The sequence below is a fragment of the Pristiophorus japonicus genome, chromosome 14, assembly GCF_044704955.1.
Source record: "Pristiophorus japonicus isolate sPriJap1 chromosome 14, sPriJap1.hap1, whole genome shotgun sequence".
Classification (NCBI taxonomy): domain Eukaryota; kingdom Metazoa; phylum Chordata; class Chondrichthyes; family Pristiophoridae; genus Pristiophorus; species Pristiophorus japonicus.
In genome coordinates, this window is record NC_091990.1 from 35,425,903 (window position 1) to 35,437,938 (window position 12,036).

Below are 12,036 nucleotides of genomic sequence, written 5' to 3' on the forward strand. Positions count from 1 at the left end.
CTCTTTCCCCCCCACCCTTCTCTACCCCCCTCCCTTCTCTTTCCCCCCTCCCTTCTCTTCCCCCCTCCCTTCTCTTTCCCCCCTCCCTTCTCTTTCCCCCTCCCTTCTCTTTCCCCCTCCCTTCTCTTCCCCCCTCCCTTCTCTTCCCCCCTCCCTTCTCTTCCCCCCCTCCCTTCTCTTCCCCCCCCTCCCTTCTCTTCCCCCACCTCCCTTCTCTTCCCCCACCTCCCTTCTCTTCCCCCCCCTCCCTTCTCTTCCCCCCCCCTCCCTTCTCTTCCCCCCCCCTCCCTTCTCTTCCCCCCCTCCTTCTCTTTCCCCCCCCTCCCTTCTCTTCCCCCCCTCCCTTCTCTTCCCCCCCCTCCCTTCTCTTCCCCCCCCTCCCCTTCTCTTTCCCCCCCCTCCCTTCTCTTCCCCCCCCTCCCTTCTCTTTCCCCCCCCTCCCTTCTCTTTTCCCCCCCCTCCCTTCTCTTCCCCCCCCCCCTTCTCTTCCCCCCCCCTTCTCTTCCCCCCTCCCTTCTCTTCCCCCCCTCCCTTCTCTTCCCCCCCTCCCTTCTCTTTCCCCCCCCTCCCTTCTCTTCCCCCCCTCCCTTCTCTTTCCCCCCCCCTTCTCTTTCCCCCCCCCCTTCTCTTTCCCCCCCCACTTTCTCTTTCCCCCCCCTCCCTTCTCTTCCCCCCCCTCCCTTCTCTTCCCCCCCTCCCTTCTCTTCCCCCCCTCCCTTCTCTTCCCCCCCTCCCTTCTCTTCCCCCCCCTCCCTTCTCTTCCCCCACCTCCCTTCTCTTCCCCCACCTCCCTTCTCTTCCCCCCCCTCCCTTCTCTTCCCCCCCCCTCCCTTCTCTTCCCCCCCCCTCCCTTCTCTTCCCCCCCCCTCCCTTCTCTTCCCCCCCCTTCTCTTTCCCCCCCCTCCCTTCTCTTCCCCCCCTCCCTTCTCTTTTCCCCCCCCTCCCTTCTCTTCCCCCCCCCCTTCTCTTCCCCCCCCCTTCTCTTCCCCCCCTCCCTTCTCTTCCCCCCCTCCCTTCTCTTCCCCCCCTCCCTTCTCTTCCCCCCCTCCCTTCTCTTTCCCCCCCCCTTCTCTTTCCCCCCCCCTTCTCTTTCCCCCCCCCTTCTCTTTCCCCCCCCACTTTCTCTTTCCCCCCCCTCCCTTCTCTTCCCCCCCCCCTCCCTTCTCTTCCCCCCCTCCCTTCTCTTTCCCCCCCCTCCCTTCTCTTTCCCCCCCCTTCTCTCCTCTTCCCCCCCCCTTCTCTCCCTGCCCCCCCCCCAGCCCCCCTCCCCTCGCTGTCAGAAACACAGACACTGACAGACAGAGAGTGAGAGAGACACACACAGTCAGAGAGATAGAGACACTGACAGAGACACACAGGGAGGTTGGGGGTTGGGGGGGGGGGGGGGCGTCCCAGCACGCTGTTGGAGGACTCCCGGTGCTGCAGTCGGTAAGTAGAAAATGTTTTATTAATTTTTTTATTTTTTTTTTAATTATTTTTCCTTTTTTTGGTTGATTTATTGATTTATTTATCATTTATTATTGATGGCTCTTTATTTGTAAAACTGAAGTGTTTAATGTCTGTAAACTCTTTCCCCCCCCCCCCCCCCCCCCCTCCCTACGCCTGGTTTGTAACCTACGCCTGATTTTCTAAGTGTAGACAAGGTTTTTCTGAGCGTACAAAAATCTACACTTACTCCATTCTAACTTAGTTTGGAGTATGTTTTCACTGCCTAAACTTTCAAAATGGGCGTTAGTGGCCGGACATGCCCCCTTTTTGAAAAAAAAAATCTGTTCCAAACTGAAACTGTTCTAACTGACTAGAACTGGAGCAAACTAAATGCTGAGAATTGCAATTTCTAAGATACTCCATTCTAAACCAGTTGCTCCAAAAAAACAGGAGCAACTCAGGCCGAAACTTGGCCCCTACCCTTTCCCTATACATGGCACCCTTACATGGTGCTTTGCAGTTTTTATTTTAATTAGTTCACTTTTATCCCTTTCCAAAAGTAACAGAAAATCCTTGACAGAATCTTTTTTTTTATATAGCAGTGCGAGTTGGGTTCATCTAAATATTTTACAGAACTTGTGTGAAGTTCAAAAATAGACTGATGTCAAAACTGGCATCAAATAAAGAAACTCCTTCTATATTTCTATGTCTGGATAAACAAAACTTTTATGATTTTTTTTTGGGGGGGGCGGGGGGAATGAATCTTTCACATGAGATTTTTGCAACAGTGATAATATAAGCTATTTCAGCAATACCCAGGTTAAGAATATTCTTCGCAGTGTAACATATACACAAGAAGACACTTGGTTTTGAGGCTGTAATTATATTCTGCATAGACATGAATGTATTAAATACCAAGACAAATGCAGCTATTGAAGTAAGAGTGTGTCCAGTTCTGATTATCTTTCTCCAATTATTCACAGCGCTGAAGGTAGTCACATTTCTGGACAGAGTAATGGACGTGACCCCCAGGCTCTTGCCAAGGCTGTGCAGATCCACCAGGACACCTTACGCACAATGTACTTCGCTTGAGTTTGGGAAATTTCTCTCCAAAAGGAACCGAAGATTACAGCCTGCATTTCCAGTGGGGTCAGTTTACGGGCAATGTCTCCAGCCATACTGTAACTTTCACTGTGCGGAGACAGTAGTTTCATAAACTGACGGAAAGGGATTGTTTACCTACGAAGATCATAGCACTATTATGCAATATGAAACCAGCCAACTGCTCTGTGTGTGTGCGTGTATGTGTGTGCGCGTGTGCTCCGTCAGACCTCATGTCTGTGTCTTTCCTTTTTCTTTTTTTCAGTATAGTTTCCTTTTTGCCTTTACCTCAGTGTTTGGCAGCACAAAACTCATCTTTATCAAGCAACATGAAAACGGAACAAAGAAAAAGGTTCCACAAACCTTGGATCTCAAAAGTAGTAACTAATTAAGTCAAAAATCCAGCCATTCACTCGGAGTCCTCAACTTGGGGAGTGGGAGAGGAAGACGTGCTTGAAAAGATATTCTCTAAGGAGTTCCTACCAGTGCTTCTTGAGATCCAAGATGTCCCACCTCCACTGTGCCACTGTTCAAATTCTGTTTACTGGTTAAGTTGTCAATTAAGTCAAATGACTATTGAGCATAGCTAGTAGTTATGACTAAACTTCATAACCAGAGCGGTGGAATTTTGTAACTATTATAGAAGATAAAATCCGGGACTTGGATGAGCCTAAATAATGATGGTGTGAGAGGAACTTTTGAAAATTCCAAGACTTGGGGGCTCTGTTTAATGTAGAAACTTTTGCTGTTTTTTTTTGTTATTGTTTACTTGCTAGCTCACAACTAAATGTGACTTCATTTTTTTTTTGTTTTAGCATCTTTATATTTATTAGAAAAAATTAATGCTTAATTTAATATGAATTTACATTAAAAAAATATAGTAGCGTCAATTTTATTTAGTTCTGGAATGTAACCGTGTTGTATACTGACAGAACATTGCTACCGTTAGTGCAATAAGCGGTTGGTAAGAAAGCCCGTGTCCTACGCTGTACTGGAGCAGCAGTTGTACCACTATAATCGTGGGAGAGTGGACACCTCCGCACTTCAGAACCTTATCAGTTTTAATAAGAAAAAAAGTTGAATGCAAAAAAAAAAGTAGGGCTGGGACGTTTTAATGTTACTTTATTGGAACGTTACTTTATTTAATTTACACATCTAATCACTGAAATGTGAATTTTTTTTCAAATATATTTCTGTTTTATTTCAGTCATTCCATTTTAAGATGATAAACCAATTTTTTTTTTATTTGGAAATTTTTCATAAAACAGTTTGACTTGTTTCATTGATACAAATCTCATGACGTTGTTTGCACTTTGTAAAACCTCATGAACTGCATATTTTATCTAACGGTTGTCATTGCACTGGCTCGAACCGCAATATACAAAATGCTGCAGCCGCCTTGATGGATGGGCATTGCCTGTGTCCCAGCCCTACAAAACCGCCTCTCCTCCACATGAAAAATCTGTACTTTTACAGAACAAGTAACTAGAACTTTATGGAAACAAAGAAGAAACTGCAGAATTGTCCTCCCTTTCACAAAATGCTGGTTTATTGTCATTTGATGAAAAGCAGACTCAAATATTTTTCAATTTATTCCCCCACCTTGCCTCAGATATGATGAGGACTAACCCTCGAAGCCTGACACGCAAGCTTTCAAAGAATATGCCAGCTTTAAAAAGGAATGTATCTCTGGTTGTGTTTAAACTGATTCTTCAGGCATGGTCACAGTAATGAAATATGAAAAGCCTATCAACTTTATCTCCATTCCTTACGCATCTCCATAGTGGTGAACTGCAATCAGATTAAATCAAACTGAGTTGCTTAAAAGGTCTTATAGTTTTATTAATTTGGAAAGGCAATTAACAACGCAACTTTTGAAAAGAAAATATCAACCTTCCGTCCTGGACTTTACAGAAGGGCTGCATAGTACACAAGTATTTATGCATTCTATGTGTGATGGGGTGGCACATTACATGTTCCTTTTCTGCCCTTTATGCTTGGAAATTTTGGAAATCTAAGTGTGCAATCATAGTGCCCACATCTTTCCCAGTTGCCGTTGTCATGGGCAAATTTTGCATTGAGTTCCTTGCATTCAAGGAAATAGCGCAATTAGAATTCCAAGTCATTTACTGAGTTATTGATGTATCCGAATGAAGAATAGCACTCCTGCTAGGATCCCATGTTGCTCACCTGATTTTCAGAGAGGAGCGTAATATGGTCACATTCCTGCACAGTTCTTGTGTTGCCTCCTGTGGTAGATTAGAAGATTAGTTGTATCTATTTCCCCTAAGTTCTTAGACAGTTCACAATGTCCAAAAAAAAGTTTTGATTGTCTATTTCCAGTGAAACAAAAAGTGCTTTGCTTGAGAAGAAAATAATCCATCTTTGAAATAGTTTTTTTTTAAACTCTAGATCTTAAACGGTTCTGACCACAACAAATCTCAGTGTATACAGGACTGCTACTATACAAAGTCAAAGGCATCTTGTTATCCTTTATATTGTGTTTCACGTGCACATCTGTTGCAGCTCTGGATGCACATAGTTGCCTGGAAGATCTCAAAAGTATCAAAAGACCTCGAGATGTCACTTTTACTGTTCCTTTTATCATCAGATGTTAGTGGTTCTTTTTCGTAAGCTTCACAAATAACTGGTCAGGGCATGTTGCTCAGAAAATTTTGTTTTGCGAATGAGCAATCATAACTACTTGGGTTCTACAGATCATGTCAAGGGTTACATGATTTTGGTCAGGAGGGTCCCCAATTCAGGGGAATCTTTACTTTGGAAACATCCTCTGCAGAAGTGTGTGTGTTTTTTTTTTAGGACATTTAGTTTCTTCGGAGCTCATTTGCTGATGTTATTAACATTCTTCCAAAATATTCTCTTCATGAAGCAGTGTTTCAGGGGACATTATTCCAGCTATGACATTACTTAGTATTTCGATCTTGTCAACATTCTGCTATGGATTTCACGCCACTTTCAAATTACTCACTCAATAGGTGAGAGACCACAAAGGTCATCAGATAGTTCGAAGTCAGTGGGTGAAGTAGGAGCAGGAGTATCATTATATTCATTGGAACTCCTCATACTTTAGAAAGTATTGTCTATCTTTCAAGACATTCTCCATTTTTCAAAAAAATGTTTGGGTGGACAAAACCACCATGTACTGGAACGACAAGGGAAAAACAAAATAACCAACCCAATGCAGGCTTGTAGTGTGAACTCTGTATTGATCTCTCCAGGGAGAGGTCAGCAGCTAGTTGGATCATCAAATAAATAATTCATCACAAAGGGAACATAAAGTTGAAAGTGAAAAATATCTCGGCAAATTGTGTCCACTTATTCCAACAGAATGAATAATTTGGACACACTCCAACTTTTTGTGAGATAGATCAACAATCACAAGAACCAGCAGGCCTTGTTCCACAATCTGGAGATCCAGTTAGAAATAGACTTCTGTATCAACGGATAATCTACCAAACTATCAAAGCACTCCAAATGAGATGGAATCTCACCATTTTAATCCATTGTTCTTATTCTGGTCTAGGAGGTTGCTACACCCCTCTGCTTACACTTACCACTCGAGTCAAGTGGTAGAAAAAATTGTTTATTATGAATCTCACTTCTACCGAAGACAGATTTCATTTTCAAGATTCTAGGATCTGGTCAGAGAGAATATTTGCTCTCCCAAGCTTGTGGACATATTCTTCATTTTGATCCAAACTATTTCCCGCTGCTTGACCATCAAGGAACAGTGCACGCACCTAGGGTTGTCAGAATCCGTGATCATCACAGATGTATTCTCTTGACCCCACCACCAAGAATTTATGATGCATAATTTTTATTGTATATAATTTAAAATGGTTTGCCTTTTTTTTTTACTCCCTTAGAATCACCCTCCTAATTAGCTCAGCAATTCTAAGATTTGATAACATTTACTCGGGCTAATCTTGCATTTGCAGCCCTCGCACAGTCATGGAGTCATGCGACATTTTTCAAATTAACTCACCAGCTCCCTATGAGCTATGTTTGAGGGGGAGGAGAGTTCTGCAGTCATGCCACACCAAGACTTTAATATGATACTTGGTGCCTTTGTCATGTTCCATTTGGTCTCTGTAGATGATCTGATTTAATTGAGCCAATACCAAGTCTGGATCACAATTCAAATCACCACTGTTTACTTTACTTTAGACAATGTACAATAATGATGTACATGTAATGCTGCTCTTGCAACTTTACAACCTGATAGCGTATAAACAGAATGCTTCCTTGTACTGCATATTTATCAATCAGACAGACATTTCCGTAACATCAATCTGTAAAATAGAGGTTTCCTGTGAGGAGGGGCGTGTGTCCCTGTACCATACCCATCAGCTCAGTTTGTGAATGCCTATGTAAAGTGCCGACTGCATTTGCAGACGAACGTCATTATGTACCAGCGTTGGGAGGGCAGTGAGACCGATAGCTGCTATTTGTTAATCAGTGTCAGACAATAACTGCACTAGGAATTGAAGAGATGCTCGCGATTCCTATTTACAAGAGTGAAGGGAAGAATGTAGTGATTGACCAGTATAAAAATTGAATCAGGCCAGCTCTTTCCAAACCCCTTACCGTTATTTTTTTCAAAACATTTCCTACTGATTTATGTTTTAGTACTGATGTATCGTTAACTTGTACTGGGAGACACAACTAAACAAAAGAATTGGTGCACATGAAAACCTAACTGGTTGCCTGTATCAATACCACCGCATTAGAATCGTGTCAATCGGGTACAGGTTCCGGGCAGTTGATAAAACATGCTATATCTATCTTGGTACCTCTTCGTACCTGTATTTATAGTAATACAGAGGCTTTTACCAGCATAGCATCTGCTGGTTTAGTGTACTGGAATGATCTCTCAATACACGTCTGGTACTACTAGATGCTATATCTGTACCACTACATCTGTAATAAGTGCTGGAACTGATTATACTGAATATCTGTGCTGTACAGGGCTAGTGCCTGTACCATTAATGTTTTGGTTTGGCCACTGACTGACTGTACAGATCTGGTATTTGTACTGGTCTATTGCTATAGGAAAGGGGTGGTTTCAGCATTTATGCTGATCCATTTTAATTATTTTTTTGAAGGACAGTCCTTAGAAAGTGCCTTTACAGAAGCTGGTGCTGTAGAATTGTTTTTTTTTTCCGTTCATTATGTGGCTGAAACAGTTTTATATAATGCCAAGAATATGACAGTATCCTGTAGCTGATGTATTTAATGGCAGTTTCTTCTAAGTCAGGACCAAGATGGGGACTATAATACAAAAAGCTTTGAAGAACACTCTCAATACACAACCTAACCAGAAAAAGAGACAGAATAGGAGCTATGATTGTTGTGAATTGACTACATTTCTTTAAAATCCATCTCCAAGGTTGAGAATATTTCCTATTTGTAAATGTTTGTACATCAAAGTTGAGTTCTACCCCTTTAACTCCAGACCTAATGTCTGAGGGTGGGATGAGTGATTCAGGCCTAATGAGTGTTATGACGTGTAACTGGTATGATACAGAATGCAGTATGTTAGAATTTGTGATCGATCTGTAACTTTAACAAAAGCTTTGTTTAATAGGTGGCCAACTTCACTATGCGTTACTCCTGTTATTAGGCCTATATCATCATCATGTCTCCCAAGTTCGAGTTGGTATTTTCAGTAAACAAATGGAGCTCTTGGAGACAGAATTCCAGTTTGTGAAATGGTGAACATGTATTTACATGTAAATGTATACACACAATTCCTTTGGCTCCCCTTGCATTTTATGAATATAACATTTGTGGAGATAAAATAAAAGATTATTCATAGAATAATCTTTTATTTAAAAACAAAGGAACTGTTTATAATTTTATTTAATAATATGAAAGAACCCTCTTAACGAACATGCTTTTAAGTGTGCTCACCGGTAGAACCATAATTTCAGGAAGGGAATACTCACTTACTGAGGATTACATATTACATGATCTTTTGGCATTCCCTATTTGATTTTAATTCAAAAGAACTGACCTGGATGAGCCAGTGAACCAGAAGATTTACTTGTTTGTGGGTAGTACATTCAAAAGTTTTCCATCTACAAGAAGTTGACGTATTTGCTTCTAACAGTAAGAGAGATGCTATTCTGATGTTGATCTTGGTTTTATTGAATCATAACTCTCACGTTCCTCCAGTAGCACCGTGAGCAGCTGAGCCATCCAGAACAGCAAAATCCCTACTTTGATTACCTGTCTGTCGGATGATCTTGGCTGGGACTTTGGGGTGCTACAATTGGCCTCAGCATATGTGGATTAGAGAGTGGAAAATCAGGCAGGGTTACTGCTTCTGATCACTATCCTCTGTTACCTCTGCTGTTAGGGCAAATGTGTGGATATCAGATGAGGACAGGATCCAGCTCTGCTGTAATATTCCTAATGAATGAACAGTTTGCCAGCATTCTATCTCCAGGTCCACCCATAAATAATGGCCATTTGAGCAAGGTACAAGAAGTTGAAGCTTTTACAAAGAGAGGGGTAGAATATTGATGCAAAAAAGATTATTTGCAATACTTATTTTAATTGTTTTCTACAGTTTGTTTGTGTTGGTCATTCCCTGTAATGTTAACTGGCAGGTTTTTTTCACTCCAAGGAAGCTGAATTAATAATTGGATAACTCTTTCCCCCCCCACCCCCCAATAATTAATATAATGTGATGTGATTTATCAAATTAAAGTTGAAAACTCAACATTTCAGACTGGTTTCTTACTCTGTCTAGGTACCTTTCCCCTCGATGGTTTGGTATGAACTTGAAATTGTGCTTAAAAAGTATATTTTTTAAATGATATTTTCTATTAGCAGATGTAAGTACTATTAGATTTTTGATGGGTTTGATATTTTGGCTGAATTGACTTTTTTTAAAAGAATATTCTAAAGTTAGTGAAAGAATCTTCATGAAAGCGAAGAATCAAGGATATCAAGTTAGACTACAGTACATTAGAATCATAGAATTGTACAGCATAGAAGGAGGCCATTCGCCTCATTGTGCCTGTGCCAGCTCTTTGAAAGGGCTGTCCAATTTAGTCCACACCCCAGTTTTTTACCCATAACCCTGAAAATTAGTCGTCTTCGAGTACATGTCCAATTGCCTTTTGAAAGTTCCTATGGAATGTGCTTCCACTACCCTTTCAGATAATGTGTTCCTGTGTGCAAAAAAAAATCTCTTCATATCCCATTTTAGTAATTTTGCTAATTTTAAATCTATAACCTCTGGTTACCAACCCATGAAACAGTCTCTCCCTACTTGCTCTATCAAAACTCCTCAATTTTGAATACTCTATTAAATCTCCCCTTAACCTTCTCTACTCTAAGGAGAACAATCCCAGTTTCTCAAATCTCTCCACATAACTGACTTCCCTCATCCCTCGTATCATCCTGGTAAACCTAATCTGCATCCTCTCCAACGCCTTGACATCCTTCCTAAACTGTTGATTATTAAAGAAAGGTAATGAAGGGGTTTGAACAGGATAGTCAGTCACATAATTGTGAAGGTGCTCATTCCCCATCATCATCCTTTTATTAACTTACAATTGTAAGCAGCTTAAATTTGTCCAGTTTCCTATTTAAGTAGTAGAGGAGGAAGAGATGTTGAAATTGTGGAGATACGAAATGTTGAAATTGTGGAAATACGAAATGTAGAAAAGTAAATCAAAATTGAACCAGTCATAAGAATTTGTTCATTGTACGTCGCTTGTGTTAAATAGAGTAAAATGTTTTGTTAAATGAGAATTTTACTTGATTTTTTTACAATCCTATCGTGAACACTGTTCACAATCCTGTGGTTGGAGGTTTGACTTCCAGTGCTACTTGTAACTTAAATCCACTAGCTTCACGCGCATTCGGTTTATGTTAAAGAAGAATCATATCCTGGGGAGGAAGAGAAGGAAAAGAAAAAAAATGACCTACTTTGTCTCATCTCACAGCAAGCATACCTCCTGTTAGCCTAGCACAGAGCAGCATTTGTGTCAAGCTCAAGAACTCTTGCACAGTTTCCTTCCTAGCCAAGAAGGCTTATATAAAGTATGAAAACTGATAGATTTGGTGGTTGTGTATGGTGAGCGTTCTGTTTAAGGAAGCTTGGGATTAAAAAAAAACACTGCACCTCAGTAACCTTCATATGCTGCATAAAGAAAATACTGCTTTTGGTTACATTATATCTGCTGCACATGCTTGACAGTACACTTTAAAAATGTTCAAAAATTGTCTTAATAGCAGTTATCAAAATTGGATTTTTAATGGAAAAAAATGAGCCTTTATTTTGTGGTTATTTCTGAAAGTTAACTCTTATTTATTACTAATGTTTAGCATACCGCAATGTAACATATGCATTAGTGTTGCGATTATACATTTAGAGGGAGGGTCTCTGCTATCGCTTGTTGCCTTTTTCTTCAGAGGAGATGAGTGTGAATTTGAAATTATCATAAATGTTTGTTATCTGTATTACTTTTGGCTGTTGTACCTGTTACTGTGCTGTTGAGGTCACTTAGGTTAGATCACTGGCCTTCATTAAAGGGTTACAAGAACTTCAAGCAGCTCTTGCAGAAGATAAAATCTTCATTTAAAATGATGGAACATTGGTTCTTTCGTGCATATGCTTTATTAATGAATTCCATTAGGTGTCATTGTGACATTAGCAGGTCTAAGAGATAACTTAAGATTTTGCAGCCACCAAAAGCTGGTTTTAACTGAAATCCAAGAGTGATGCAGTCTGTGCAGACAGTCGTAGAACACATTGCAGGGTGTATTGTGGATTGTAAGTCACATAATGAAGGCCACTGATGTGGTTTTTTTTATCCATTATACTGTTTATTCCCTTTTTCTTAAACACTCTCCCACTCGAATGGCCAAATGCCAATCCATAAATCTCCAAAGTGACCTCAGATGAGCTTCATGCCGTATAGCATTTTTTCTAATTTTTATAACTAACTATATAGAAAGTTGACCTTTTATACCAGTAAAAGTTCAACTTTTACCCAATATTGGCAGCAATGTGGTGGGTCAGCGGTGAGGCTATGTTATATCCTGGGAATTGAGAAAGCCATACTGAGTTATGTGGGAGAGAATCAACTGACAGTATTCATTCTCTTGCTTTATATATCACAGAAGTGGTAATTTAGCCCATTGGATAACTTATTCCACTGCCATTGAATATCACTTTCTTTATGATGTCATATTCACCTCTCTGGCGACATAGCAGTTCTAATGTGAAATCATTAAATTCCCACTTTGATGGCTCCTTGCAACATACACCATTCCCGAGCCAAAAAAATGACCGGCAGACCTATTTCTAGGTCTCTGGTCACGCTTGATGCAGATGTTTGGAGAGCAACTGTGGTGGGTGACTTGCCAGCTGAATTTTCCCTCCCTCTGGATAAGTGCCTGACCTTGACTGAATGCTTCCCTGACTGCATGGCTGATTTTGTGAACTCGCCATGTGGGGAGTGGCAA

General features: G+C 40.9%; 1 protein-coding gene across 2 annotated transcripts in view; it reads left to right on the forward strand.

Annotated features, from left to right (window-relative positions):
- LOC139279857 (protein argonaute-3) overlaps positions 1-3,741 on the forward strand; it is a 152,500-nt gene extending 148,759 nt beyond the window's left edge. For both annotated transcript variants that reach the window (XM_070899128.1, XM_070899129.1), the window contains one exon: positions 2,412-3,741. In XM_070899128.1, coding sequence (XP_070755229.1) covers positions 2,412-2,520 — 109 coding nt within the window. In that variant the 3' untranslated portion in view covers positions 2,521-3,741. The remainder of the gene's footprint in view (positions 1-2,411) is intronic.
- Positions 3,742-12,036: the final 8,295 nt, after the last annotated feature.